Source organism: Dermacentor albipictus, chromosome 7 (genome assembly GCF_038994185.2).
Source record: "Dermacentor albipictus isolate Rhodes 1998 colony chromosome 7, USDA_Dalb.pri_finalv2, whole genome shotgun sequence".
NCBI classification, from domain to species: Eukaryota; Metazoa; Arthropoda; class Arachnida; order Ixodida; family Ixodidae; genus Dermacentor; species Dermacentor albipictus.
The window spans coordinates 121,397,979-121,423,776 of NC_091827.1; the positions used below are offsets into that span (position 1 = coordinate 121,397,979).

Below are 25,798 nucleotides of genomic sequence, written 5' to 3' on the forward strand. Positions count from 1 at the left end.
GTTTGCAAGTGTTGCAGTTTCAGCAAGGTTACTCTTGAGGGCAGCGAGACCATTTACATATGATTTGAGAAATGGCTGTGCAAACGTATATGGTCTGTTATGTTAAAGATACGTGAAACGTAGCAAATCCTACCAAACTGCCTCTACCTGTCAGAAGACAGTATTGGTGACTCGTTGAATTGTTAAACAAAAGATGATGATGCTGTGGTGATACATGCAACCATGCAAATGTTTTGCAAGTTGCTATGTTTTAAAGAACACCTCAAAGGAGATGTATAAACGTGCATGAGCCAGTGAGCCAAATGACTACAGATGCCTCTCATGTGTAATATGGTTGTAATATACATTACCATGCGCACTAATCATCTCTTAAAAATGACCTGGCCAAGTTGTACGTACCTGCCTATTTTGCTGCAGCAGCAGCTGGTGGAAACTGGCGGCCTCCGCGTTCGCTGCCTCAGCCAGCTGCCCCTGCCGCGCGTGCTCGGCGGCTGCCCTGCAGGCCGCATCCTCCAGCGGCTGCTGACGGGGTGGCCTGCGGGGCTGCTGCCGAGCTGATGGTCTTTAAAAATAAAATCAGTAAACAGGATAAGAAAAATTTTGCTCCGTCGTGGGTAGAGATCTTACTGGTTCATTATCAGGTGGAAGCCCAGAAAAATAATTCCAGCAGCACACCGTTCACAAAATGAACAGTAAATTTCCATAAACAAAAAGGGACTGCACCATTATAAAATACTACACTCATAGTGCTTTCAGCTTGTATGCTACACAAGCTGCGTTACAAATGGTGTTAATAGTCAAACAGATTATTGTTCCATTTTTCAGTCACATTTAGGCAGGAACTTTTTCTTTCCCATGTAAATAATACAAATAACTAATTTCTGTTTTAAAGGTCTTAACAGATACTGCTTTCTTGCTTTGAGTGATGTGTTCGTATTGCAATAGCTGCTGAAGTGCCTTACGTGCAGTGCCACTTCTGCCCGGCTCGCTCCAACGGACACAGTGCTGGTGGGGCATGGGGCACTGGAACATTAGGCTCCTCCTCACTGGAGGTGTCCTGCTGGAACAATAAAGTGCAGTTGACATGATGATGATATGTGGGGTGTTATGGCGCAAAGGCCACTCATGGCCAAAGAGCGCTAAGCAATGTTTTAATGGAGTCAGTAATGCAAGTAATGATCAATGGCGTCGTGGTTGGCTATAACAATGGACCCTAGCTGTATAGGGGCCCTAAACAATATTAAAATTAATATATATCTATTAAAATTGTCACAGTGACTTTTTAGATGTACTATGAATTTAAAAGATATGTTCTCATGGAGGGATGGAATATTATATGGGTCATTCCATCTCAAGTGTACTCGGTGTTTTATCGACCATCTGCGATTCTGCTGAAAAAAATCATACTGTTTTACCTCAAAGTGCGAAGTAATTATTCAAGCGATTTTTCTTGAAAAAAAAATTTCTAATGCCCTGAGGACGCTTTGAAGATTGCGCACACAAGTGAAACTATACCAGGTAGAAAAATTTGTACAAAGTTATTGCTTTGACCTGTTACTGCGAATATTTTTTGAAATAGTCGCCAGACGGTGCTCTTTCGTGACTATTGTCGTTTGTTACTTTTTGTTTTAATTTACATGATTTTTAGCCGTAAGCAAAAGTCGACATTTGCCCCTTTTTTAATATTTTTTATAAAAGAAAGTAACGTTTCCACGAGGAATATATTCACAATAGGGGCTTGGTATGTGTGTATACTAAATGATAAAAATATTCGTATAAGGAATAAAGCCTTAGCTTTTGCTTAATGTCATCGTAAATATGAAAAAAATTACGTTCTGACTCAATTTGTGGCTTCATTTTCGCAATGTAGCGTTCCAAGTAAAAATATGGCATAGTCGGCATCGGATAGTATGCTTTGCTGTCTATCTATGTACAAAGATTCAAAAGAATAAATTTTGTTTTAAGCGAGAAAAAAAATTTTCAACTGCACAATCACAAGGTTGCGCGGAGCATCTCTTTGCTTCGCCTTCACTGCATAGCACGTCGGCCAGTGTTTCAGTCTCGCTCATTTTACGCGCTTCTTCTTTTTCTTTTTGAAGACGAGGTCTTTTTTGGTGACTTCAGGTTGATTTGCGGTTCGTGGGAACTGAGTTTCTGGCCATTGTCATCTTGTAAGATTATATAATTGCAGGCCTTCTAGTGCACGTAGGACAAGAAATAGGCGTCTGAGTTAAGCTTGGAACGAAAAAGATTCAGAAAGTTAGTGTGCTACTATATACGGAGAAGTTATAACGCGTAATTTTTAAAAAATAAGGTGAAATAAATTCGATCAACATGCCACCATTCACTAAAAACGCGCCACAACAGGAACCAGAACTGTGGCTTTATTCAACGAACAGGCGATTTGTGGCGTTCTGCTAAACCTAAAACAACGAAAAAGGCCATTGGCCGGCTTGATTACGTTGTCATTTCTGACTGTACAGAGCACGACGCCATTGCAGTGTCCGCGTTCCAGGCAGAAGTTGTGACAGTACTTAAGCAACAGTTGCCACATCTATGAAAAATCCTCTACTTTTCTGACGCAGCTCCAGCACAGTACAAAAACAAAAGGAACCTTGTGAACCTCGGCAATCACGAAGATGACTTCGGAATTGGTGCAGAATGGAATTTTTATGCTACCACTCATGGCAAGAGTGCCTGTGACGGTCTTGGCGGCACCGTGAAACGGCTAGCAGCCCGAGCAAGTCTTCAGAGGCCAATTCGTGACCAAATCATGACCCCACACCAGCTGTTCACGTGGGCGAAGGAGAGTATCCAAGGGATAACTATTCTTTGGGTTTCGAAGGAAACTGTTCAAAAAAGAAAAATTGTGCTGTCCCCGCGGTTCAGCAAAGTCACTACTATAAAAGGCACACGGAAGTTTCATCACTTTAAGCCGTTCTCACCGACTTCAATTCTCGCTGGGGTTACATCCTATTCAACCACAGAAATAGTTCGAGTATCGAAGTGAACTCTGCTTACAGTGGAAGGCTACACGCGAACGGAGACAAGGCGGGCAGGTATATAAGTTATATCAAAGTAAGTTTAAAATAATGCCGTGCGAAATAAAGCCGCCATGAGAACGTATATTCTATTTGTGATGTTTTATTTTGGGAATCGTAAATATTTGCAAATGAAGCGCTGGGTAAAAAAAGAAAAGAACACGACTCAACATCTAGCGGTGGTCATCGAAGAAAGTGTCCTCCATGACGCATTAGGGCACCATGTGGTTTGTTGTCTGTAGTGTACTGCCTTTGGGATCAGCCAAAAATTTTAGACAGCAATCTCTCCGGGATTGGCCCATACCTTTCGTAGAGCCACACTACCGGTTCCGGTTTTATGCGCATGCTGTGCGAACGGGCACATGTAAAGTTATTTCGCCATTAGGCAATGTAACTTCTCCGTATATAGTAGCACACTAACTTTCTGAATCTTTTTCGTTCCAAGCTTAACTCAGACGCCTGTTTCTTGTCCTACGTGCACTAGAAGGCCTGCAATTATATAATCTTACAAGATGACAATGGCCAGAAACTCAGTCCCCACGAACCGCAAATCAACCTGAAGTCGCCAAAAAAGACCTCGCCTTCAAAAAGAAAAAGAAGAAGCGCGTAAAATGAGCGAGACTGAAACACCGGCCGACGTGCTATGCAGTGAAGGCGAAGCAAAGAGATGCTCCGCGCAACCTTGTGATTCTGCAGTTGAAAAATTTTTTTCTCGCTTAAAACAAAATTTTATCTTTTGAATCTTTGTACATAGATAGACAGTAAAGCATACTATCCGATGCCGACTATGCCATATTTTTACTTGGAACGCTACATTGCGAAAATGAAGCCACAAATTGAGTCAGAACGTAATTTTTTTCATATTTACCATGACATTAAGCAAAAGCTTAGGCTTTATTCCTTATACGAATATTTTTATCATTTAGTATACACACATACCAAGCCCCTATTGTGAATATATTCCTCGTGGAAACGTTACTTTCGTTTATAAAAAATATTAAAAAAGGGGCAATTGTCGACTTTTCCTTACGGCTAAAAATCATGTAAATTAAAACAAAAAGTAATAAACGACAATAGTCACGAAAGAGCACCGTCTGGCGAGTATTTCAAAAAATATTCGCAGTAACAGGTCAAAGCAATAACTTTGTAGAAATTTTTCTACCTGGCATAGTTTCACTTGTGTGCGCAATCTTCAAAGCATCCTCAGGTCATTAGAAATTTTTTTTTCAAGAAAAATCGCTTGAATAATTACTTCGCACTTTGAGGTAAAACAGTATGATTTTTTTCAGCAGAATCGCAGATGGTCGATAAAACACCGAGTACACTTGAGATGGAATGACCCATATGTAAAAGCCCATAGCACTATTGCCTCAAGAGGCCCTTAAGTGCAAGGGCCTGTAGGCACGTGCTCTACAAAATGCTACTATCGCAGCAGCAGCGTCTGGTAAGATGCTGTGCTACGAATCTCTTCGGCCTATAACTTGCAATGAATTAACATCTTCCAGAAAGTTAAAAACTGACTTTCTGTGAAAAAAATGGGTCAGCACCAAGCAACATTGCAGGATGAAAAGGAATGTTTTGTCGGTAGGCTAGAGGGAAGTGTTTTTCCTTTCAGTTTCCATTTCTCTACACTCCAACAAGACATGGAGGACGGTTAGTGTCTTGCCACATCTACAGCATATGGGAGGTTCGCTACCAGTCAAGAGATAAGAGTGCGTGCCATACGTATGACCTATCCGAAGGCGGCAGAAATTGACCTCGATTCGCCGTATTATTGTTATCGGTGGGAAATTTCGTAATTGTGGCTCGATTAAATGGAGTTTATTCGAGGTTTCTGTGTCCCACTTGTGTTGCCGATGCCATCGAAGTTTTTTGCGCAGAAATGGCTGTAAGTCTGAGGCAGGGATACCTACGGAACAGCTGCCAGCTTTCGTTGCAATGGATGTGGCGATTTCATCTGCAAGCATGCTGCCCTCAATGTCTGTGTGCCCAGGTACCCAACATATATTGACGTGCTGATTAGATGTATATGCTATGCACAGGAGCGAATATAGCTCATTGAGTACAGGACTGTTGCGTTTCTGGAGTGACATTACAGATTGTACGACACTAAGGGAGTCTGTGAATATAATAGCCTTTTGCAATTTCATTTTCTTGATATTTATTTATTTATTTATTGCATACTGCAGACCACATTGTGGTCCTTGCAGGACGGGCAGACATTGAGTACAAGACATATACAAGATACGTTCGTATACATTCATAAAATATATAGACTTTACAATGATATGTTGCTCACAGAAACATTTAGTAAAAAGATCAAAACGCAATACCTAAATCAAATAATGGTGCAAACAGAACGATGTAAAATAAGGCAAGGGAATCGCACATCAAAGGCAAGGGAGTTTGAGAGCCGAGGACCTGCCCCGATCATTCAACAGGAAGAACACATTCTATACAGAAAAAAACAAGACAATAAAAACTTACATAGAACACAGTCAAATGTTGTAAGAGGCGGGCAGCGAATTCCATTCAGAAATAGTTCGGGGAAAGAAGAACTTATAGCTGTCTGTCCTAGCATAGATTGGTGTCAGTGTATCCGAACGATGGTGTCGTGTGTGCCTAGTGGAGAGATTACTTATATATAGTCAAGGGTCCAGAGCCAATTTGTGATTAATTAGATTATGTAAAAAGTCTAGCCTGTGTTTCTTTCTTCTTTGTTCAAGCGAAGGAATATCGTTAGCCAACATCAAATCTGACGGGGAATCCGAACTTTTCAACTTAGAATAAATAAAACGAACATATTTTCTCTGTATTCTCTCAAGTTTGTTAACATTGACTTTAGTATAGGGATCCCATGCAACGCAAGCATATTCAAGTTTTGGCCGGATATAGGTTAGGTAAGTGAGTAGCTTAACGTTTGAAGGGGCATTTCTTAGTTTGTGTCGCAGATAGGTTAGCTTCCGAAAGGCGGAAGAACATGTGTTATCAATGTGAAGGTTCCAAGAAAATGTATTAGTGAATGTTATACCAAGGTACTTGTAACTCTCAACTTGCTTTAATGAAACAGGTCCCATTTGATACGTGTATTCCAGGGGATTCTTTTTATGCGTTATGCGAAGAGAGACAGTCTTATCTATGTTTGCAGCCATGCCCCATTCTTCGCACCACAAAAATATATTATTCAAGCTAGAGTTAAGTTCCTTCTGATCATCCACGGACTTAATAGTACGGAATACAACGCAGTCATCTGCAAACAGCCTTATTTGTGTTCCTGGTTTGACGACGGTAACAATGTCATTAATATTTAAAAGAAAGAGCAATGGACCCAGGACACTGCCCTGGGGAACACCTGAAGTGACTGGTAGATATCCCGAGTTGTGATCATCAACTGAAACATACTGTTGGCGATTATCCAGATAGTCTGTAATCCAGGTAATTTTGATGTCCGGAAGATTAATGCTCCTTAATTTTAAAATTAGCTTTCTGGGAATTACCCTATCGAATGCTTTACTGAAGTCCAAAAATACTGCATCAATTTGACCGTTGGCGTCCAAAGCTTTGGCAATTGAGTCAATTATTGTTACTAATTGTGCAGTAGTGGGACAACCTTTTCTGAAGCCATGTTGAGGACTTGTTAGTATGGAGTGTTCATCTAAATATTCATTAATGCGAGTTGCGATTATGTGCTCGAAAGGTTTGCAGCAAGATGACGTTAATGATATGGGGCGGTAATTCTCAAACAATAATCGATCGCCTTTCTTAAAGACCGGAACAACTCAAACCATCTTCCAATCTTCAGGAACTTTCGCGCTTAACAAAGATGCTCTGAATAATACAACTAAGAATTTGGCAACAGTTTCGGCGTATCGCCTAAGAAACACATTCGGGAGGTTGTCAGGGCCAGGGGTTGTTTTGGTTTTTAAATTGAGTAACATAGACACAATGCCATGGTAAGATATAAAGTTCGCCTCATGCTCTTCAAACACTGCAGAACTCAAAGGTGGGCCTGATTGTGCACAGGAGAATATGCTATGAAAATAAGTGTTAAAATGTAGTGCGATGGCATTGAAGTCGTTAAGAATGGTTCCCTTAACTGCAATTTCCGTAATGGTCTTCTTGCTATTGCCAAGGTATCCCCAAAACTTATCCGGTGCGTTTTTTATAAAGTTAGGTAATGTTGTGGACAAATAAAAGCTTTTTGAATCGCGCACGGCGCATGACAGCTGTTTTTGGAGTTCCGTGATAACGACTGTGAGTGGATGCTTCTTTTTTATTCGTCTGATTTTGCGCTTTAGTTGTATTATTCCACGCGTCATCCAAGGCGTACTCTTATTGACTTTCTTAGGTTTAGTGGGTATGAATGTGTCAATGCAATGCCTGCACATTGTAGTAAACGCGATCCAAAGTGCAGACACATTACTACCACTATCTGCAAAGTGCGTAAGACAAGTTTCCATGTAGTCGACTATGCTGGCGTCATCCGCTCTGGTGTAGTCTTTAAAAAATTTGTTATTGGAAGTTTTAGGAACAGTAGTTTTGACAATGGGTAAGGAAACAGCAATAAGGTAATGGTCAGATAAGCCTTCTTCGATTGACACGGTATGCTCGGAAAAGGTTCGGTTTAATAAAATAACATCTAATATAGAACATGATGACCCTTGCACACGCGTGGGTTCGTTAACCACTTGAATAAGATCATGAGTTAGCATAATGTCAAAAATAATGTGAGCATTTGCATCGGCCTTATTGTTTGCTTGGAGGAGCTCCCAATTGATACCAGGCAAGTTAAGATCGCCGATCAGAAAAATTTTCTTATTTTGGCAGAGAGACATGCGCTCTTTAAGTTTATTCAAGTAATCTGGTGTGGCATCAGGTGGTCTGTAAAATGCGAACAGCACAAAGCATTGACCCCAGCACGATAACCTGATGCATAGGTACTCTAGCTCGGGAGTATCACCGATAAGCGCGGCTACGATTTGATCGTTAACTAGAACCGCTATACCTCCACCTCTGCGCAGTCTTTACGAAATACTTTGTAATGGGGTGGAAAAACGAGATCATTTGTTATATCGCTGCGTAACAAGGTTTCCGTTATGACTGCGATGTGAGGATCGTGTTGTAGCAAGTGAATTTCTAGGGAATCTACCTTGTTCACCACGCTGCGAGCATTAAAATTAACGATACGCAGACGTTTCCCATTGGCTGAAACTGAATTTCTGTGGATGACGGGTTCGTAGATTTCCAAACACGAAAGTTCTGATACATTGTCTGGATCATCGGCGACTCTCGTGCCCATTTCTGCGCTTCCGCGTGACGACGGGTCGTGGGGCGGTAGGGTTTTTCTGCGTCGTTTTTTAGAACAGGAATTTCATTTGTTTCCTCGCTCCAAATATAAGCTGTCCTGTTGATGTATAATTTGTCAAAAGCTAAGGAAACTTTATCGCCCTTCACGCGGTTTTCTTTCGCACTTGCCCACAGCTTCTTTCTAACTTCTCGAACTTTTCGCGAATAGTCTTCACTTATCGATATAGCAGTGTTCTTCAGTTTGCGGCATTGTTTAAAAATTAACGCTTTGTCTCTTGTATCGAACAATCTCAGGATGACAGGTCGTTTCTTTTTTGTGGATGGACGACCCAATCTATGTATTCGTTCAATAGCTATGGGGTTCAGTTTGAGAAGGTCTTGAAAGATACTTTTATTTACGGCTGTTTCCAATGATTCGCCGTTTTCACTCTCTAGTTCTGTTAGGCCAAGAATAATCAAATTAGGTCTTCTACTGTGGTTCTCCAATTCGTCTATTTTCTTTTCAAGGGTCAGGACAACTTCGTTAATATGTGAAAGCCGATTTTGGCATAAAGTGACCTTGTCTTCAAGTTTCGATAAAGCGTCTACCTTTTTTTCAATTTCTACCAAGCGGTTTTCTTTGATATCCTTAATATCAGCTGCGATTTCCTTAAGTTGTTTCAAGATTTGAGAAACTTCGGGCCCGGGGTTAGTTTCAATGTCCCCTCCTAAAAGCAGTAACTTCCGGAGGCAAAAAAACATCAAGCAAGCAACACAGCCATGGGCACGGCATCACTAGCAGAAACGGATCGCTTGAACGGTAACACTTGCCGTAATCCTTTCTCACGTGCACAAAGAACAGCAGATGGTTTAGCCGCATTCTTTCGGTGCCACTGTGCCCAGTGGTCGCGTATTCCAATGGGTGGCCCTTTGTACTGGTTCTGCACGATGTCGCCACATGCAGAAGCTGCGTTGCGCCCTCTGTGCTTGCTGTCGTTGTATGATGAGGTGGTCTGATGGGTGGCAACAGAAGCTGATCAGTAGGTTGATGGCAGATGAGATCGCCGTGCTCGTACGTAGCCGCCGTGACCACGTTGTGCTCCAGGCAGTATGCAGTGCGCAGGAGGCAGAACTGCACAAAGAACAGCAGATGGTTTAGCCGCATTCTTTCGATGCCACCGTGCCCAGTCTGTTTAACAGATGTTTACCAGCTGTCAGTACAGCATATGCCTCAGCAGTGAATATGCTTGTTTCTGGGTGCAGGACGTTGGAGTCTAAAAATGATGGACCGATGGCTGCATACGAAACGCCGGCATGCGACTTTGAGCCATCTGTGTAAAATTCCTGGCAAGAGTACTTCGACTGAAGTTCAAGAAAGTGCATTTCAATGTGTACCTGGGGAGCGTTCTTCGTTATTTCAACGAACGAAGTATCACACTCAATGAGCTGCCATTGCCACGGCAGACATAGCATGACAGGAGCCCTAAGAGGATTTTCAAAAGGTGGAACATCCATTTCTTGACTGAGTTTTCGTACACGCAGTGAGAAGGGTTCTCTAACTGCCGGTCGATTATTAAATAAAGTTGCAGATGTCATATTGTTTACACTTGGGTAAGAGGGATGCTCACGGTTTGCACTTACCTTCAGGAAATACATAAAACTTGAGTACGACCTCTGAAGATGAAGCGACCACTCATTAGCTTCAACGTAAAGACACTCCACAGGACTTGTCCTGAAGGCAGCGGTCGCCAGGTGAATACCTTGGTGATGGACAGGATCCAGCATCTTCGATGCACTAGGGCTAGCCGAATGATAAACTATTGCCCCATAATCTAAGAGTGTTCGAATGAGGCTCTTGTAAAGGTTCAGGATGCATTTCTTATCACTACCCCACGTTGTGTGTGACAAAATTTTAAGAATGTTGATGGTTTTTAGGCGTTTGTTTCTGAGGTACTTCAGGTGTGAAATTAAGGGTAATTTCGTGTCTAAAATAACGCCTAAAAATTTGTGTTCTGTGCTCACAGGTATGTGCTGTCCCTGAAGTTCGACTTCAGGATTTGCTTTGAGACCTCTTTTTTGAGTGAAAAGAAGACAGGTACTCTTGCTGACATTGAGCGTAAAGCCATTTTTATCAGCCCACTTAGACACCTTGTTTAAACAAAACTGTACTTGTCGCTTGCAGATAGCGAGATTACATGACCTAAATCCAATCTGAACGTCATCAACATATACTGAATAAAATATACTACGCGGTATTGATGAGCGCAAGGAATTCATTTTTATGATAAAAAGTGTGCAGCTAAGCACGCAACCCTGAGGTACCCCAGTTTCCTGTAGAAATCGTCTCGAGAGAACATTACCAATTTTGACACGGAATGTGCGATTTGATAAATAGCTTTCGATTACATTAAGCATTTTTCCGCGGATGCCCAACTCTGATAAGTCACGTAGAATTCCATACCGCCACGTGGTGTCGTAAGTCTTTTCCATGTCTAAGAATACAGAAAGAAAGAACTGTTTGTGTATGAAAGCGTCGCGAATATATGCTTCAATGCGAACGAGGTGGTCTGTCGTCGATCGGCCTTCCCTAAAACCACACTGATATGGGTCAAGGAGCTTGTTGGATTCAAGGAAGTGCAAGAGCCTGCGATTTATTATTTTCTCAAAGAGCTTACATAGACTGCTTGTGAGTGCTATGTGCTGGTAGCTTGCCACAGAGGACGGATCTTTGCCTTGTTTCAAAACAGGGACTACAATCGCCTCTTTCCATGCCAATAGAATGTCTCCTGTTTCCCAGATAGTGTTGAAAATAGGCAACAGAGCCATCTGCGTGTCAGGGTGAAGATGTTTTATCATTATGTACATGACTCTGCCAGCTCCTGGCGCCGATCTTGTGCAGCCGTTCAAGGAAGCTTTGAACTCAGCAATGCTAAATGGATGATTGTACGGTTCACTTCCGCTAGCTTTACGGTTCAGTGCCTTACTTTCAGCTATCTGCTTATGTTGCTGGAATGCCTGCGGGTAGTTCGCAGAGCTAGAAACCCGCTTGAAGTGTCCTCCCAGAGCGTTCGCCTGGTCTTGAAGGCTGTGGCCTTCACCATCAACCAAAGGCATGTTGTAGGTTTGTCGAGTAATTAATTTGCTTAGCCTGTTCCAGACTTCTGCTTCTTGTGTATAGGAATTTATGCTTGTGACGTATTTTTCCCAGCTTTCTCTTTTAGCGATACGACGCGTTCGTCTGCCTTTGGATTTCACGTGCTTAAAGTTGATGAGGTTTTCTGCCGTTGGAGATTGACGCAGTAAACGCCAGGCTTTGTTTTGCTCCTTACGCGCATTCTGGCATTGATCATTCCACCACGGGACGCACCTCTTTTTTGCAGTCCCCCTCGTTTGTGGAATGCACTCTATCGCAGCGTCAATTATAAGAGCGGTAAAATAAGCAATACCATCGTTCACACTAAAATCTTTAAAAGTGCTTCGCTGCATCTGGGTGATTTCCTCAATTTTTTTCCAATCTGCGGATGCAACTTTCCATTGAGGGGTGTGTGGCAGGAATTCATTTTGTTCTAAAGCTTTGAGGCAGATGGGAAAATGATCACTCCCATATGGGTTTTTGACTACCTCCCATTCTAGGCAAGGTACAAGTGTAGCCGAGCAGATAGCTAAATCTATCGCAGAGTACGTGCCATGTGTTGTGCTATAGAATGTCGGCTACTTTTTATTTAATATGCATGCACCTGAAGAAACAAGGAAATTTCCTATTAAGCAGCCTTTGACATCGCATCGAGAGTCTCGCCAGAGAGTATGGTGCGCGTTGAAATCCCCAACGAGTACGTAGGGCTCAGGCAGCTCATCGATTAGACTAAGAAATTCTGTTCTTTGGAGTCGATAATGGGGTGGTATGTACACAGAAAGATTGTAATGAGTTTACCTAACAGTAAGGCTCGAACCGCAACTGCCTCAAGAGGCGTTCGGAGTTCCAAGGCCTGGCATGCTACACGCTTATCAACTATAATCGCGACACCACCGGACGAAGCAAAAGCATCGTCACGGTCCTTGCGAAAAATGATAAATTGGGGTAGACATCCTGACTGTGTAAGTTTCAAATGGGTCTCTTCTACACACAGCACCTTTGGATTATATTTACGCAAGAGTTCCTTGACATCATCGAAGTTATGTAGGAGACCCCTGACATTCCATTGTAATATTTGTGTCTCCATAGCTGAGAGTGTGTGTGAGTGCTGTGTGTTAAGAGAGGAAACTTGATTTAGATTACAGGGCCTTCCCAGGCCCTGTAATGCGAAGTTTGTCTTTCTTGCCGCCGTCCTGAGACTGGCGGCGGTCCTTGGGCGCTTGCTGCGCCGTCTGGCTTGAAGTAGTGTCCATTGCCTCTTGAGAGGCACTGGACGTCCGCTCTTGTGAGCGGCGCATTTGTCGTGAAGGCTTCACCTGAGCAGATGAGACCTTCGTGCCTACCAACCCTGAGGTCGATGGGCCCGCTTTCTGTGACGGCGAGGCAGCGTTGGCTGCTATCGCCGAAGGGGCTGGTGGCACAACCTCGGCCACACTCTTTGTGGGCCGGGCTGATGCCGGAGTCTGCTGCGGCGTTGCCCCCTTACGCGCCGCACCAACATAGCCTGCGGTATGAATGAATGAAACACGTTTCCGCGCTTCTTGAAACGATATATTCTCTTTAACTTTCAGTGTAATAATATCCTTTTCTTTTTTCCACGTCGGACATGATCGGGAATATGTGGCGTGATCACCGTCGCAGTTCACACAGTGGAGTGTGCCAGTGCAGTTGTCGGAAGCGTGCTCTTGACCATATTTTGCGCAAGTGAGACGGCCTCGGCAGCTTTGTGAGCCATGGCCAAATCTTTGACATTTGAAACACCTGCGTGGATTTGAATGTATGGTCTTACTCGTGTTTTTGTGTATCCTGTATCGAGATTCTGGCAGAACACTTGTAGCAAACGTGAGAACGAGATGTTTTGTAGGAATTTCTTTGTTGTCGCGCTTGATCGTTATTCTTTGTACTTTGACAACTTCTTGTTCCTTCCATCCTTCGAGTAGTTCTTCTTCACTCAGGTTCAAAAGATCGGCGTCTGATACCACACCTCTGGATGTGTTCATAGATCGATGTGGCGTCACTGTGACTTCGACATCACCAAAAGCCAGAATATTTGAAATCTGTTCACGTTGGAGCTGGTCACGTACTTCAAGCAGTAGGTCGCCGCTAGCCATTTTAGTAATCTTGTATCCAGGACCAAGAACATCGGTGACAACTTTCGCAACGGTGAACGGCGAAAGGGTTCTTACTGTCTTATCAGGGCACTGACTATGTATGACGTGGTAGCACGGGAAGGATTCCTTGCGTTGGGCAGAGAATTGAAAAGTTTCTTCGGTGCGCCCTCTTTTCGAAAAAGGGGGAAGTCGGGGAAAGGTGCTTAAAGCCATCAATAACTTATTACATTTCGGCAGCTATGCTAACCACCCACTACCGAGCCCAACAAGGGGACGCTGCGAGACCCGAAGGAAACGCAGACGCCAGCTGTACATAGCTACTATAACGCAATATATTAGATCCAAGGTTGGATGAACTACACCAGGTTAACCCTCGCTGCCTGGAGAATTGGAAGTAAACGAAGTGAGAAGAAGACAGGAAAGGTGGAAAGTGAGAGAGAAACACGAATGTTTAAGAGAGAGAAAGATAGGAAAAGGCAACTACCGATTTCCCCCGGGTGGGCAGTCCGGGGGTGCCGTCTAAGTGAAGCAGAGGTCAAAGGGGTGTGTTGCCTCCGCCGAGGGGCCTTAAAGGTCCAAACACCCAGCGTCAGCTCAACCCCCAGGATCCCGCTTTCCCCAGACACGGATAAGCTGCGCACGGCTACACGCGGGAGGGTCCAACCCTCGTGTGCTCGGGTACGTGGTGTCGCAACCCACCAAACGCCTGCTGACGCAGACGCCCCTGGTGGGGAGTACAGTTGACATAATGTGATTAAGTTCCATCAACTGGATGCACTGTCTATTTCACTTATAGTTTTTCAATCAGAAAATTATTCCAGCATGTGACACACTAGTGACTTAGAGTTTTGAGAACTCGTTGCTAATGCTTTGCGGATTAACGAGCCATGCAATCCATCACAAGGTGTTTCTTAACAGCATTGCTTTAACGGCAGTGGGGCAGCGTTTCCATTCTTGCAAAGTACGGATATCATCTGCTGGCATGTGTGCTGAATTGTAAGAAAACACACGCATGCACACAACGGCAAAATATTCACCACGGTGTAACTGCCCCACATCGGTACACATAGCAACGAAAATTGCTACGCACCTGGGCGTCGTCGGCGAAGAATTCCACAGGAGCGGAAGCTGAGCCAGTTCGGCCAAGTACTTCGAGCACGCGGCCCTCCATGCCGCCCAGCTTCCCGCCTCCCCTTTTCCTGCAAATGCATGAACACCGTGAGCTTATACGTTCCCAAGATGTTGCTAGCCGCGCGCTCACCTCTTCTCGGCGCCCACATGCGCCGCGATCCTCCGGCAGACGTAGCATAGCCGGGCCCAATAGAGGCGCCAGCGCCGGTTTCCTTTGACTGCCGGAGCCATCGGGCCAGCGCCGCAGCAACCTCCTCCTAGAGTGCTTTTTTTCAGCAGCACTCATACGTGGCGAGAGTCTTGTGGCGCCTCTCACCAAGTATGGATGCTGCTCAATGAATTCGATAAGCATGGTGGCCTGCTCCGCCGAAACGCGCGCGCATTTATGAGCAGCCGCCATTTCTTCCTTCTCAATTTTCGCCGGACCACAGCGAATCAGATCGTACCGTTTCAGATATCACTATGCCGTTGGAACATAACGGTTACATTCCTTTAATGTGTTGCTATTTTATCACGGCATAAGTGTTACGTTAAATTTAACACAATTGAATAAACAAAAACCTTTTCTCTTCCACATATATCCAGCAGAAGTATCTGTACCGCCCGTACGGGGAATGTATCACTGCGAAGCAGTGTGTGGCAAAGAAAAAAAAATTTAAAATGAGCCTCCGTTATACACAACCTTCGATTTCAATCAGGACCTGCATTCCGAGATAGTTGCGATCGTTTATAGAAAACGTTCACTTACCAGCTATCTGTTGAGAGAGAGAGATTCTTGATTTGGGAAGGAAAAACATAGGGCAAAGTGCAGCGCAGTAACTGTCTCTCAGATGAGGACACCCCAACCGCACTGCACAGGGGGGAAGGGGAATAGATAGAGGGGTGAAAGAGGGGCGGCGGCGGCGGCTAGAACGCTGTGCGCGGGGAAGTCGGTGGCCTTCGCTTATGAGGCACGGTGACGCGCCTAGTCGTGACGGAGCAGTGCTTCCTGCGCGGCGAGAGCCGCGTCACACATTTGACGAACGTTGCCGTCGATGGCTGGGCACTGGACGAGCAGGGCCCGCAGTGCAGCAGCGAGAGCGGCTATTAGCGCGTCTCTGGAGTCGCTGTTCGCAGCGGTTGGAGGGCCGCATGACGGCTCAGCTGCGGCTGTCTGGTTGTTGCGGCCGCGCAGGGCGTCACTGTACGATCGGCCCTGCGGGGAGCTAGCAGACGTAGACGGAGCTGCCGTACGCGGCTCGGTCGGTGTGGCGCCGGCTAGTTCAAGCGCTTTTTTGCGCGATAAGGGCCGCTGGGACGAAGACAGCAACACGGCCGCCCTTCTCTCGCGCTGCCACTCAGGAGAGCTCGGTTCGGTTGAGGGGTGACGGCTACCGCAATTAACGCAGCGTGGCTTTTCGGCGGGACAGTCTCCTGTGGCGTGCGACGCACCGCAGTGAAGGCAGCGGGCGTCGCGGAAGCAGGTGGCGCCGGCGTGGCCGTAAACGCCGCAGCGGTCACATTGTAGTGGTCGAGGCAGACGGGCACGAACCGCGCGGAGCTGCTTGAAGAGTCGCACGTTTGTGGGTACGACGCTCCCGGCGAAGGTAACAGTGACGCTAGCGCCACCCCGTGAACAAGACAGCACCGCGACGAGGGCTTCGATGTTTTCTTTCACAGTGCGGGCGTCGAAGGATGGGTCGACCCCATAAATGACGCCCACACAGGAGTTGCTGTGCAGTGGCTTCGAGCGCACCGTCACGTCACTGATGTCACACACTGCGAGGAGGGGCGCCAAGTCGGCACCGCGCGTCACATCCGCAGCCACCACATTGCGATGAAAGTTCACGCGAACGCATCTCACACCTGGAACACAGGAGAGTTGCGCCGCGATAGTATCCCGCGAGAGCGCCAGGAAGGTTGATTTGCTCCCGGTGGGACGGTATAGAACCGTGACTGAGGTATCGGAGCGACACCGCCGTCAGCGGGTGGGGAATGCGGCTCGAAGTCGACGCACCGTCGAAAACGGCGTCTCCTTCTTGTGGGCTTCTCCGGCTGTAACGCTGCAGGCTGGCAGGCTTGGGCGTTTTTGGCTGCCTCGAGCAGCTGCGGGTTGAGCTCCCATGTTCCCTCAGGTACTGGGGCAGGGGTAGGTGCTCTCGGCCGGCTCTTGTTGGACGAGGGGCCGTCAGCTGGGTCGTCATCGACAGGAGCGGCCACCGCCGCGGGGAGCGCTCCCTCGTCCGCCGCAGGTGCGGTGGGCTTGGTGTTGGTGAGCGGGGGCGACGAGCAGGCCGTCGGCGACGACAATGATGGAAAATCCGGCCGGACAGGACTTGCCCCGGGCGAGGTGGTCGCGTCCGTGCGGGAGGACGGAGTGTCGGCACCAATCATACTTGCGGTTGGCAAGACGAAGGTGCCGGTACTCTCGTCGGTGTCGCCGGTCGACGGGCAGCTGGCATCGTCGTCGGTGGAGGCAGCCGCAAGGGGGCCTCTGAGGTGGTGTCCGTTGAGGCGGAATTGGCACATGTGTGCCTATGACTCGAAAAATTAAAATATTTGTGTTTACTTTGAAGCGCGCTTCAACTTTTCTTGCGTCAAAAGATTACAAAACAATTTTACTCTTAGCAACATACAATTGTTCTTTTATTTGGCGTTTATATGTAAATGTTAGTTACTCTAGGGTCCCTTTGCAAGTAAAAAACAAGCAAAACATGCTTCCGGCAACTGTAGAGGCTGCTGATTGGGCAGATTGAAAAACATCGCAGGTTCCCTCCCCCGTACACAGAAACAGTCGCGTCATTTTGACGCCCGGAGTTTGGAACACTTTTCGTTTGGAATAGAGTTACGTTATCGCGCCCCTGCTTTGTCTCAAAACATCATTCTCCTCTTTGGCTCTTTTGTTCGCCACATAAGTGCTGTGGATTAAGACGGAGTCCCACTGTTTAGTGCAATGCTTATGTTTTTGCTGGCTGACCATAAATTAAGCACTAACAATGATGTGTAATATCAACAATAAAATGTTCTCTTCAGCTCCCATGTTGTGAGTGATGAGCCGGCTGTCTTTGCACAGGGCTGGGTGCAGCTCCACAGGGTCAGCAATTAATTGCACTTTTTGACAGGAGCATGTGTACCTGCATAAATAGGGTTTTCTATGTATTTAGACACCGCACATAGCTACACTCTTAGGCAAAATGACACCCTTGTCCACATTTCCTTTCATTAACGCTGCGAGCCCGGTACTTCCAAGTCACGAACGGCATGCCCGTTATTAACATGACAGAGCATTCTCGACAGGAAAGTAGCGAGGGCAGCGTTTTCAAGAAGTGAAGCGCAAGAAAGACAGATGACGATTATTGTTGTGGGGCAAATATACACCCCAAAGGGTGTACATTTGCTTAAGAGTCTGGTGCCTGGACTTTTTTCAATATTTTAATTAATGGACACAGACTCACATTGCCCCTTGCATTCATGAAATAGTGGTAAAGATTGACGAACATTTTTGAAGCGTGTATGTGTTTCTTATCCGCAGTCGCTCAGAAGTAGGCTCGAACGTTACATAATGGTGGTTCCTACAGTCAGCTTCGCCGCAATACATCGGTGTTACGCGATCAAGCATAGGCGATGTATTATGGTTAAGCATACCAAGAGTGGAAAAGTACCACTGTCACGGTATATAATGTGATGCCGCCGTCAGATATCCTTTGATACAACAAGCTCAGAGACGCCTTCAGAGTCTGTTGGTCAGATACATTTCAGACGCGGCTGTTCGCGCACCTGTCCACCTAGCGCGACACGAGATCGTAACGGGGATTTAAGTGCGCGTCCCTTAATTATACACATGCTCGCACGTGCCTCGGAATGACTAGAATTATGTGCCGCGTATTCGATCAGTGCTGCTTCACAGCTTTCACAAGGGTCTATAAATACAGCTATGAAATTGTATGAGGACATTTATTTTTGTTAACTTACAGGATACGAAATGTGTTTTAATTCATCGGAGCGTTTGCGTAAACATCGGCACGGCGTAATGATTTGCCAGTATTGCTGTACAGCTTTCACAGGGTCTATATCTACAGCTATGAAATTACACAGTGACGTTTATTTTTCTTTAACATACAGGATACGAAATGCGTTTCACTTCATCGAAGCGTTCGCGTTATCAACATTGGACGCGCGTGTATATAAGCTGCGACCGTACAACGTTTTCTTGGGGCACGACACCACTTTCAGAATGAAGCACTCACCATTCGAGCACTTTCAGGTCAGTTACCGAAATGATTCATTATCCGCTAACAGTTCAGATCGCTTTTTGTTCCTGTTGTCCTGATCCAGGCACTGGTCCCGTGTTAATTCTTGCGTGTCGTAGGAAAATAATAGCACTCTGTATTAGCAACATGCTCTTGGCGCTTTCCGGAAATGTAGAATCGAATGCCGGTCCGTCTGATACCAGTCAGGAAGCGATACTTGGAACTGTACTTGATGCATTCCAGGGGATTGAATCTAGCCAAGACATAATCAGGAATGACTTACGCCTCCTAAAGCAGTGGCAGGCGTTGGTGGATGTAGAGATGAAACAGCTATCTCCCAGACTTCGCGTAATTGAGGTCGACACGGAAGAACCGAATCAGGATTCTGCTAATTGGTCTACGGAAATCTGAATTGGGACTTTCAAATGTAGCTGATCAATTAAAGAAACTTAACTCCCGTTGTTATGACGCTGAAAACCAACTCCACCACTCGAACCTGCTCTTCTTTGGTATTCCAAACGACCAGTCTAATACATGGTCTACCTCGGAAAGAAACGTGTTCGAACTTTCTGCAGAGCACCCTGGCTCTGCGTTGGACAAATCGAAAAAGCCCATAAGCTTGGTCACTATAAATCAGAGAAATGTAGGCCAAAAAGTGTAAATTTTACGAACTTTCAAGAAAAACAGCTGATCCTGGACAAAGGGTATAACGTTAAAGACACGCAGTATGCCGTGCGCGAAGATTTTTTATTCTAAACACGTCTGGCCAGAAAAAAAAAGCTAGTAGGCTTTGCAAAGACTAAGCGCGCGTCTTTCAAGCGTCGCGTTGATAAACTGCACATGAACGATGCTGTATACACGTATGAGCCTTTTTCTGAAATAGTCACAGAATGTAGCCGATAGCAAAAAGGTACAGCGGTTTCACACAAGTCGAACAATAATACCCAGCCTTACTGTAGTGGTACTGCGCACCCTTGGCTTTTCATGTCATTACCCAACACACGTAGCATTTTTCCAAAGCGTAGCGAAGTTTGCTCATATCAACAATATAGTAACTCGGACAATCTAACGTTGACTAGAACGTGGCTGTACACAGATATAACACATGATGAAATATTACATGATTCCTGCGATATTGTTGTTTATCGGAATGACAGACCTAACAAAAGGGGTGTGTGGAGAAGTGATGGCCATGAAAAAGTATACTTACTATTTTCATGTTAACATTTCATCCCCCCTAGAAATTGTATGGGTTTGCATCACGCCTTCATCATTTAAATCCCTTCTTCGAATCTATTACCGACCACCCGATAGTTCAGACACTTTCGTGACCTGTCTGCATGCCAACCTCAGAGATACCAGGATAAACTTCCCGAAAGCCAAAATATTTTTATTCAGTGATTTCATTTACCCAAATATCAACTAGAGTATCTTAACTGCACCGGCTCATCACTCGATTAATTTTATTGAGCTAGCCTTAGACTTTTGCTTAACTCGATTAGCTCACGAACCTACGCGAGGTTTTTACATATTAGATCATGTTCTCACATCGGCTCCCGATAATGTAAGCCCGATCACCATCACAAACGGTTTCAGTGGTCACAAATTACTTCAGTTCACCATAAACATGCCCTCGCACCAACGCAGTGCAACTTGCAAAAACGTCTTCAATTACAACAGGGCGAACTACGGTCCAATGAACCTTGCGTTACAGAACTTGTCCAAATTCATTTCTGTAGTCCTTTTCCCAGCGATATGTTAATGAAAACTGGCGTCACTTTAAGGAGGAATTAACTCAGCTGATGAATACTTAGATACATCGCACATGTTTTCGTGCTAGCTCACCTATGCCGTGGTACTACAGGAACCATCGTACTTATATGAACAAAAATGTCGACTTTTCAAACCAGCTGAATGACTCGGAACACCAGCGTCATGGAAAGAACACAGAAACGCCGACGAAGGATATTGTGTGGCCCTCCGAAAGCAAGTTACACGTTGAAGCACGAGGTCTTCAGTCCCTCCTTAAACGCAATCCCTCAAAATTTTGGAAAAAATATTCACCTGCTCAAACGTCTGCATATTTTTCGCCGGCTGATTAGGCTGGTGACCCTATCGCGCAGGATGAATGCCCTCAGACTTTTAACAACTTCTTCACCAATTTGTTGACGAAGGAAGACTCATCATCATCATCAGCCTAGTTACGCCCACTGCAGGGCAAAGGCCTCTCCCATACTTCTCCAACTACCCTGGTCATGTATTAATTGTGACCATGCCGTCCCTGCAAACTTCTTAATCTCATCCGCCAACCTAACTTTCTGCCGCCCCCTGCTACGCTTCCCTTCCCTTGGAATCCAGTCCGTAACCCTTAATGACCATCGGTTATCTTCCCTCATCATTACATGTCCGGCCCATGCCCATTTCTTTTTCTTGAGTTCAACTAAGATGTCATTTACCCACGTTTGTTGCCTCACCCAATCTGCTCTTTTCTTATCCCTTAACTTTACACCCATCATTCTTCTTTCCATAGCTCGTTGCGTCGTCTTCAATTTCAGCAGAACCCTTTTCGTAAGCCTCCAGGTTTCTGCCCCATATGTGAGTACTGGTAACACACAGCTGTTATACACTTTCCTTTTGAGGGATAGTGGCAACCTGCTGTTCATGATTTGAGAATGCCTGCTAAACGCACCCCAGCCCATTCTTATTCTTCTGGTTTTTTCAGTCTCATGATCAGGATCCGTGGTCACTACCTGCCCTAAGTAGATGTATTCCCTTACCACTTCCAGTGCCTCGCTACTTATCGTAAGCCTATTCGAAGACTATTCCAATATTCCATCGGCACCTGACTATGGCTTGGCCTACATGAGTCCCATAGACGTTACTGTGCAAGCATTGATTGATTAGTGAATAATTTTTAAAGGTAACTACATCATGTGGTGTCGATGGCAATAACTCAAAAATTTTCAAACACACCGTGGTTCATTCCAGCGTCATATTCTGTCATATTTTTCGACGATCTCTTCTACAGGTGAGGTACCATAAGAGTGGAAAACTGAAAAAAGTCATTCGAATTTCCAAGTCTGGTGACCGAAATAACGTTGCTAACTATCGCCCAGTATCACTACAATGCATATCTTGCAAATTTGTAGGACATATTATTGCATGTTACATCGCACTACATTTAGAAAGCAACGGTTTCTTTTTCTCAACATAGCATGGGTTTAGGAAGGGGCTATCTTGTAAGAAACAACTACATAAGTTTACAAGCGAACTACTTCTGGGAATGAACGAAAATATTCAAATAGACTGTTTATTCCCAGAATTCGCTAAAGCCTTCGATCGCGTTCCACATTGTCGTCTAATCGCAAAACTACCTTCCTTGCGGCTTGATTCCTTAACGATTTCTGGGATAAGAAACTTATCATTTCGCAATCAGTTCCCTTAGGTTTATAATTATTATTCTTCTCTTAATGATGTATCATCTGGCATGACCCAAGCCAGTGTGTAATAGGCCCATTATTTTTCCTCATCTTTTTTAATGTCTGATCATCAAACATCACTTCGACAATCAGATTGTAAGCCGACGACTGCATTATTGCGAAATCCGCTCTGTTAACGACCATATAGCTCTCCAAGAAGATGTTGACCGCCTTAGTACCTGGTGCTCGTCATGACAAATTTCCCCTAATACTGATAAATGCCGATTAATGACATTTAGACGCAGACAATTCAATTCTCTATATACTTATTCACTTAATAACAGTCCAGTCATCATCGCGTCATCATATAAGTACCTAGGTTTTCATTTTTTACCTAATCTCTCATGGGCAATCCACATAGAAGGAACTGCTGGTAAAGCTAAGCACACATTAGGTTATTTAAAGCGCAACCTCAGAGGCCTGCTCAGTTCGACTCGGCAACGCGCCTATCAAACATTTGTTCGCCCTCAAATTGAATACGCATCTTCCATTTTGTCACCTCATCAAGAATACCACAATTTTTCCCTTGAACGCGTACAAATTCCTGTCACTCGTTTTATTGCACGAGACTACAGCTGAAATTCCAGCGGAACTTAGAAAAAAGAAGAAAAAATTGCACCGTGGAGGCCCACTTGGCACACCCTCGGAGATTCCTGCGGTTCGTTTTCCGGTGGACCCAGCGAACGCGACCCTCGCTTCAGGAGGCGTTAAGGCATCGTTGCCCCTTCCGTCCTGAGAATCTCACCGAACAATCGCATTTATTGGCTTCTTCCTTAAATTTGCTTATAGCCATGATCCGTTTACTCTGCCTCATACACAGGCGAATCGCACATCGTACCGATTGCATAATCACCTCAGTTTCAAATCGATTTCAAGAAAAACCACTGCGTTCAATTGATCAGCTTTGCCACGTGCATTCGTCTTTTAGAATGGTCTTCCTGGCAGCATCATATCAAATATGCTGCATTGTGTTGGGGAGTGTTTCTGTCTCCTTCCATTTTCCAGTTTATTGCGTTTATTGTGTGTGTTTATCCAGTTTTTACTATTGCATAACGATGTTAAAATAACGATGTTCAAACTCCATATGTTCGCACCCAAATTTGTAACCCCCCTCACGTAATGCTCCAGTAGGAGCCCGTCAAGTACCTGAATAAATGAATAAATAAATAAATAAACATCGGCACGGCGTAATACTTTGCCAGTGTTGGTGTACAGATCTCAGAATGATCTAGGGTTATTAAGTTGCACGGCGACGTTGAGTTTTCTTACTTTCACATACAAAATACGAACAGTTGTATAACTGTTTATGTTCCAGCGAATATCCTGAAATGTGCGGTATGCTGAACTACACTAACAAACAACGCATCGGCACGACGTAATGCTTTGCCGTTAAATTCGTGCAGAAGACGCCTCAGTTATCAACTGAGGCGTCTTCTGCAACGTCTCCTCCAACTATCAAATTTTCATGTGCTATCGTCGCCGCAAAGTACAACAACTCACCTCGGGCATGACTTCTTCGTCACGCCAGCCACGCGTTCTGTGCTGCAAGCTCGGCTAGGGAAGAGCGGAGCTAGCAACATAATCCCCGGTAATACCTAAGCGAAGACAAATCTCGAATACCAAAAGTCTCTACGTTGCTCTCTCGCGGCCACTGCTCCTCACACTTGCGCCGAGAGCAGTTGAATCCAAACTTGATGTTCTCGTACGCACTCACTGTAGGGCGATACGAAATAACGAAAAGAGCACACGTGATTTCAGTCAGGTTTTATTTTACTGTGGAGCTTAACGGCTACTCGTATGCTTTCTTGCAGTTGAGGACAAAGGAAAAGAGTGGGTATACAGCGTGGTATCACCTAACAAAAGTAAAGGTACGTATTAGGTACCCATTATTGCAAAAGCGGCTCATATTATTACTTATGAATAACCTATCTATAAAGCAAAAAATATTTCAGTGCAAATCATTTCTTGGCGAACATTTCCCACTTTGACAGTATCTATCCGTCCGTCCGTCTGTCTGTCTGTCTGTCTGTCTGTCTGTCTGTCTGTCTGTCTGTCTGTCTGTCTGTCTGTCTGTCTGCCTGTCTGTCTGCCTGTCTGTCTGTCTGTCTGTCTGTGTCTGTCTGTCTGTCTGTCTGTCTGTCTGTCTGTCTGTCTGTCTGTCTTTCTGTCTGTCTGTCTTTCTGTCTGTCTGTCTCTCCGTCCGTCCGTCCGTCCGTCCGTCCGTCCGTCCGTCCGTTCGTCCGTCTGTCTGTCTGTCTGTCTGTCTGTCTGTCTGTCTGTCTGTCTGTCTGTCTGTCTGTCTGTCTGTCTGTCTGTCTGTCAATCGATCTATCTAGCTATGTAGTGGTCCGCATAAAAGCATCGATGCTTTCGTGGACTACAGGTTACTGTTTGTGGCACATATAAGAAATTAATTTTGCAATTGTACTTTTCTCCCTGTTGTTTCGTATATTCTTAGAACACAAGATTGTGTCACTCGGGCCATAGCACTGCCCATTCCCGCTCAAAAGCATCATTGCTTTGGCGGGCTGAAGAAAAATTTCATTTATATATCTTATGGTTTAATAAAGGAAGAAAGAAAGAGAGGAAGAAAGAAAGAAAAAAAGAAATATTTATCCGCCTACATCTTCCTGCTGTCATGGTCGTTTTGTTAGCTTGGTATGTATGAAAATTGGCACAATATGACAAGAGTGTATGCCGAACACAAATGACCGGTCATGACCTCAATATCATGACATGTGTGTCATGATCTTGTCATGTAGGCCATCAAACAGGCGATTACGTCTGGGTGCTGTCATGGTCGTTTCGCTAAGTTGGTGTGCACTAGTATTTGTATAGTATGACAAGAGTGCATGACGAATATAAACGATAGGTTCAGACATGAGTATCGTTACATGCGTCTCATGTAGATCCTAAAACATCCGCCTACTTCCTGGTGCTCTCATGGTCGTCTCGTTAACTTGGTAGGCTCCCAGCACACTGCATCGCATGACAGCGATTCCCACAGGGCGTGAGATCTGCGGGCTTTTTACAGCGAATCTGTATACCTCTACCCTCCAAGGAAATTATCTACTCGTAAGCAAAAAACTCCCCATACGTGGGCCGATTCCGGAGATAGTGCAATGCTGGGCCGACCCGCGGCGGAGGTGAATAAGGCATTAAGCACTCCCCATATGTAGGCCGATCCCGAAGATAGTGCAATGCCATGACCCTCGGCGGAGGTGAAGAAGGCGTTAAGCACCCCACCAACATGGGCCGATCCCGAAGATAGCGCAATTCCGGAAAGACCGGCGGCATAGGTGAAGCAGGCGTTCAGCCCTCCCCATACCTGGGCCGAAACAGAAGATAGCGCAATCCTGGGCCGACCAGCGGCTGAGGTGAAGCAGGC

The 25,798-nt window shown here is 45.2% G+C and overlaps 1 protein-coding gene across 8 annotated transcripts in view; it reads left to right on the forward strand.

Annotated features, from left to right (window-relative positions):
• The window catches only part of LOC139048130 (uncharacterized), a 424,803-nt gene that overhangs the window by 391,704 nt on the left and 7,301 nt on the right, over window positions 1–25,798 (forward strand). For all 8 annotated transcript variants that reach the window (XM_070522634.1, XM_070522640.1, XM_070522641.1 and 5 more), the window contains one exon: window positions 24,222–24,278. In XM_070522634.1, coding sequence (XP_070378735.1) covers window positions 24,222–24,278 — 57 coding nt within the window. The remainder of the gene's footprint in view (window positions 1–24,221; window positions 24,279–25,798) is intronic.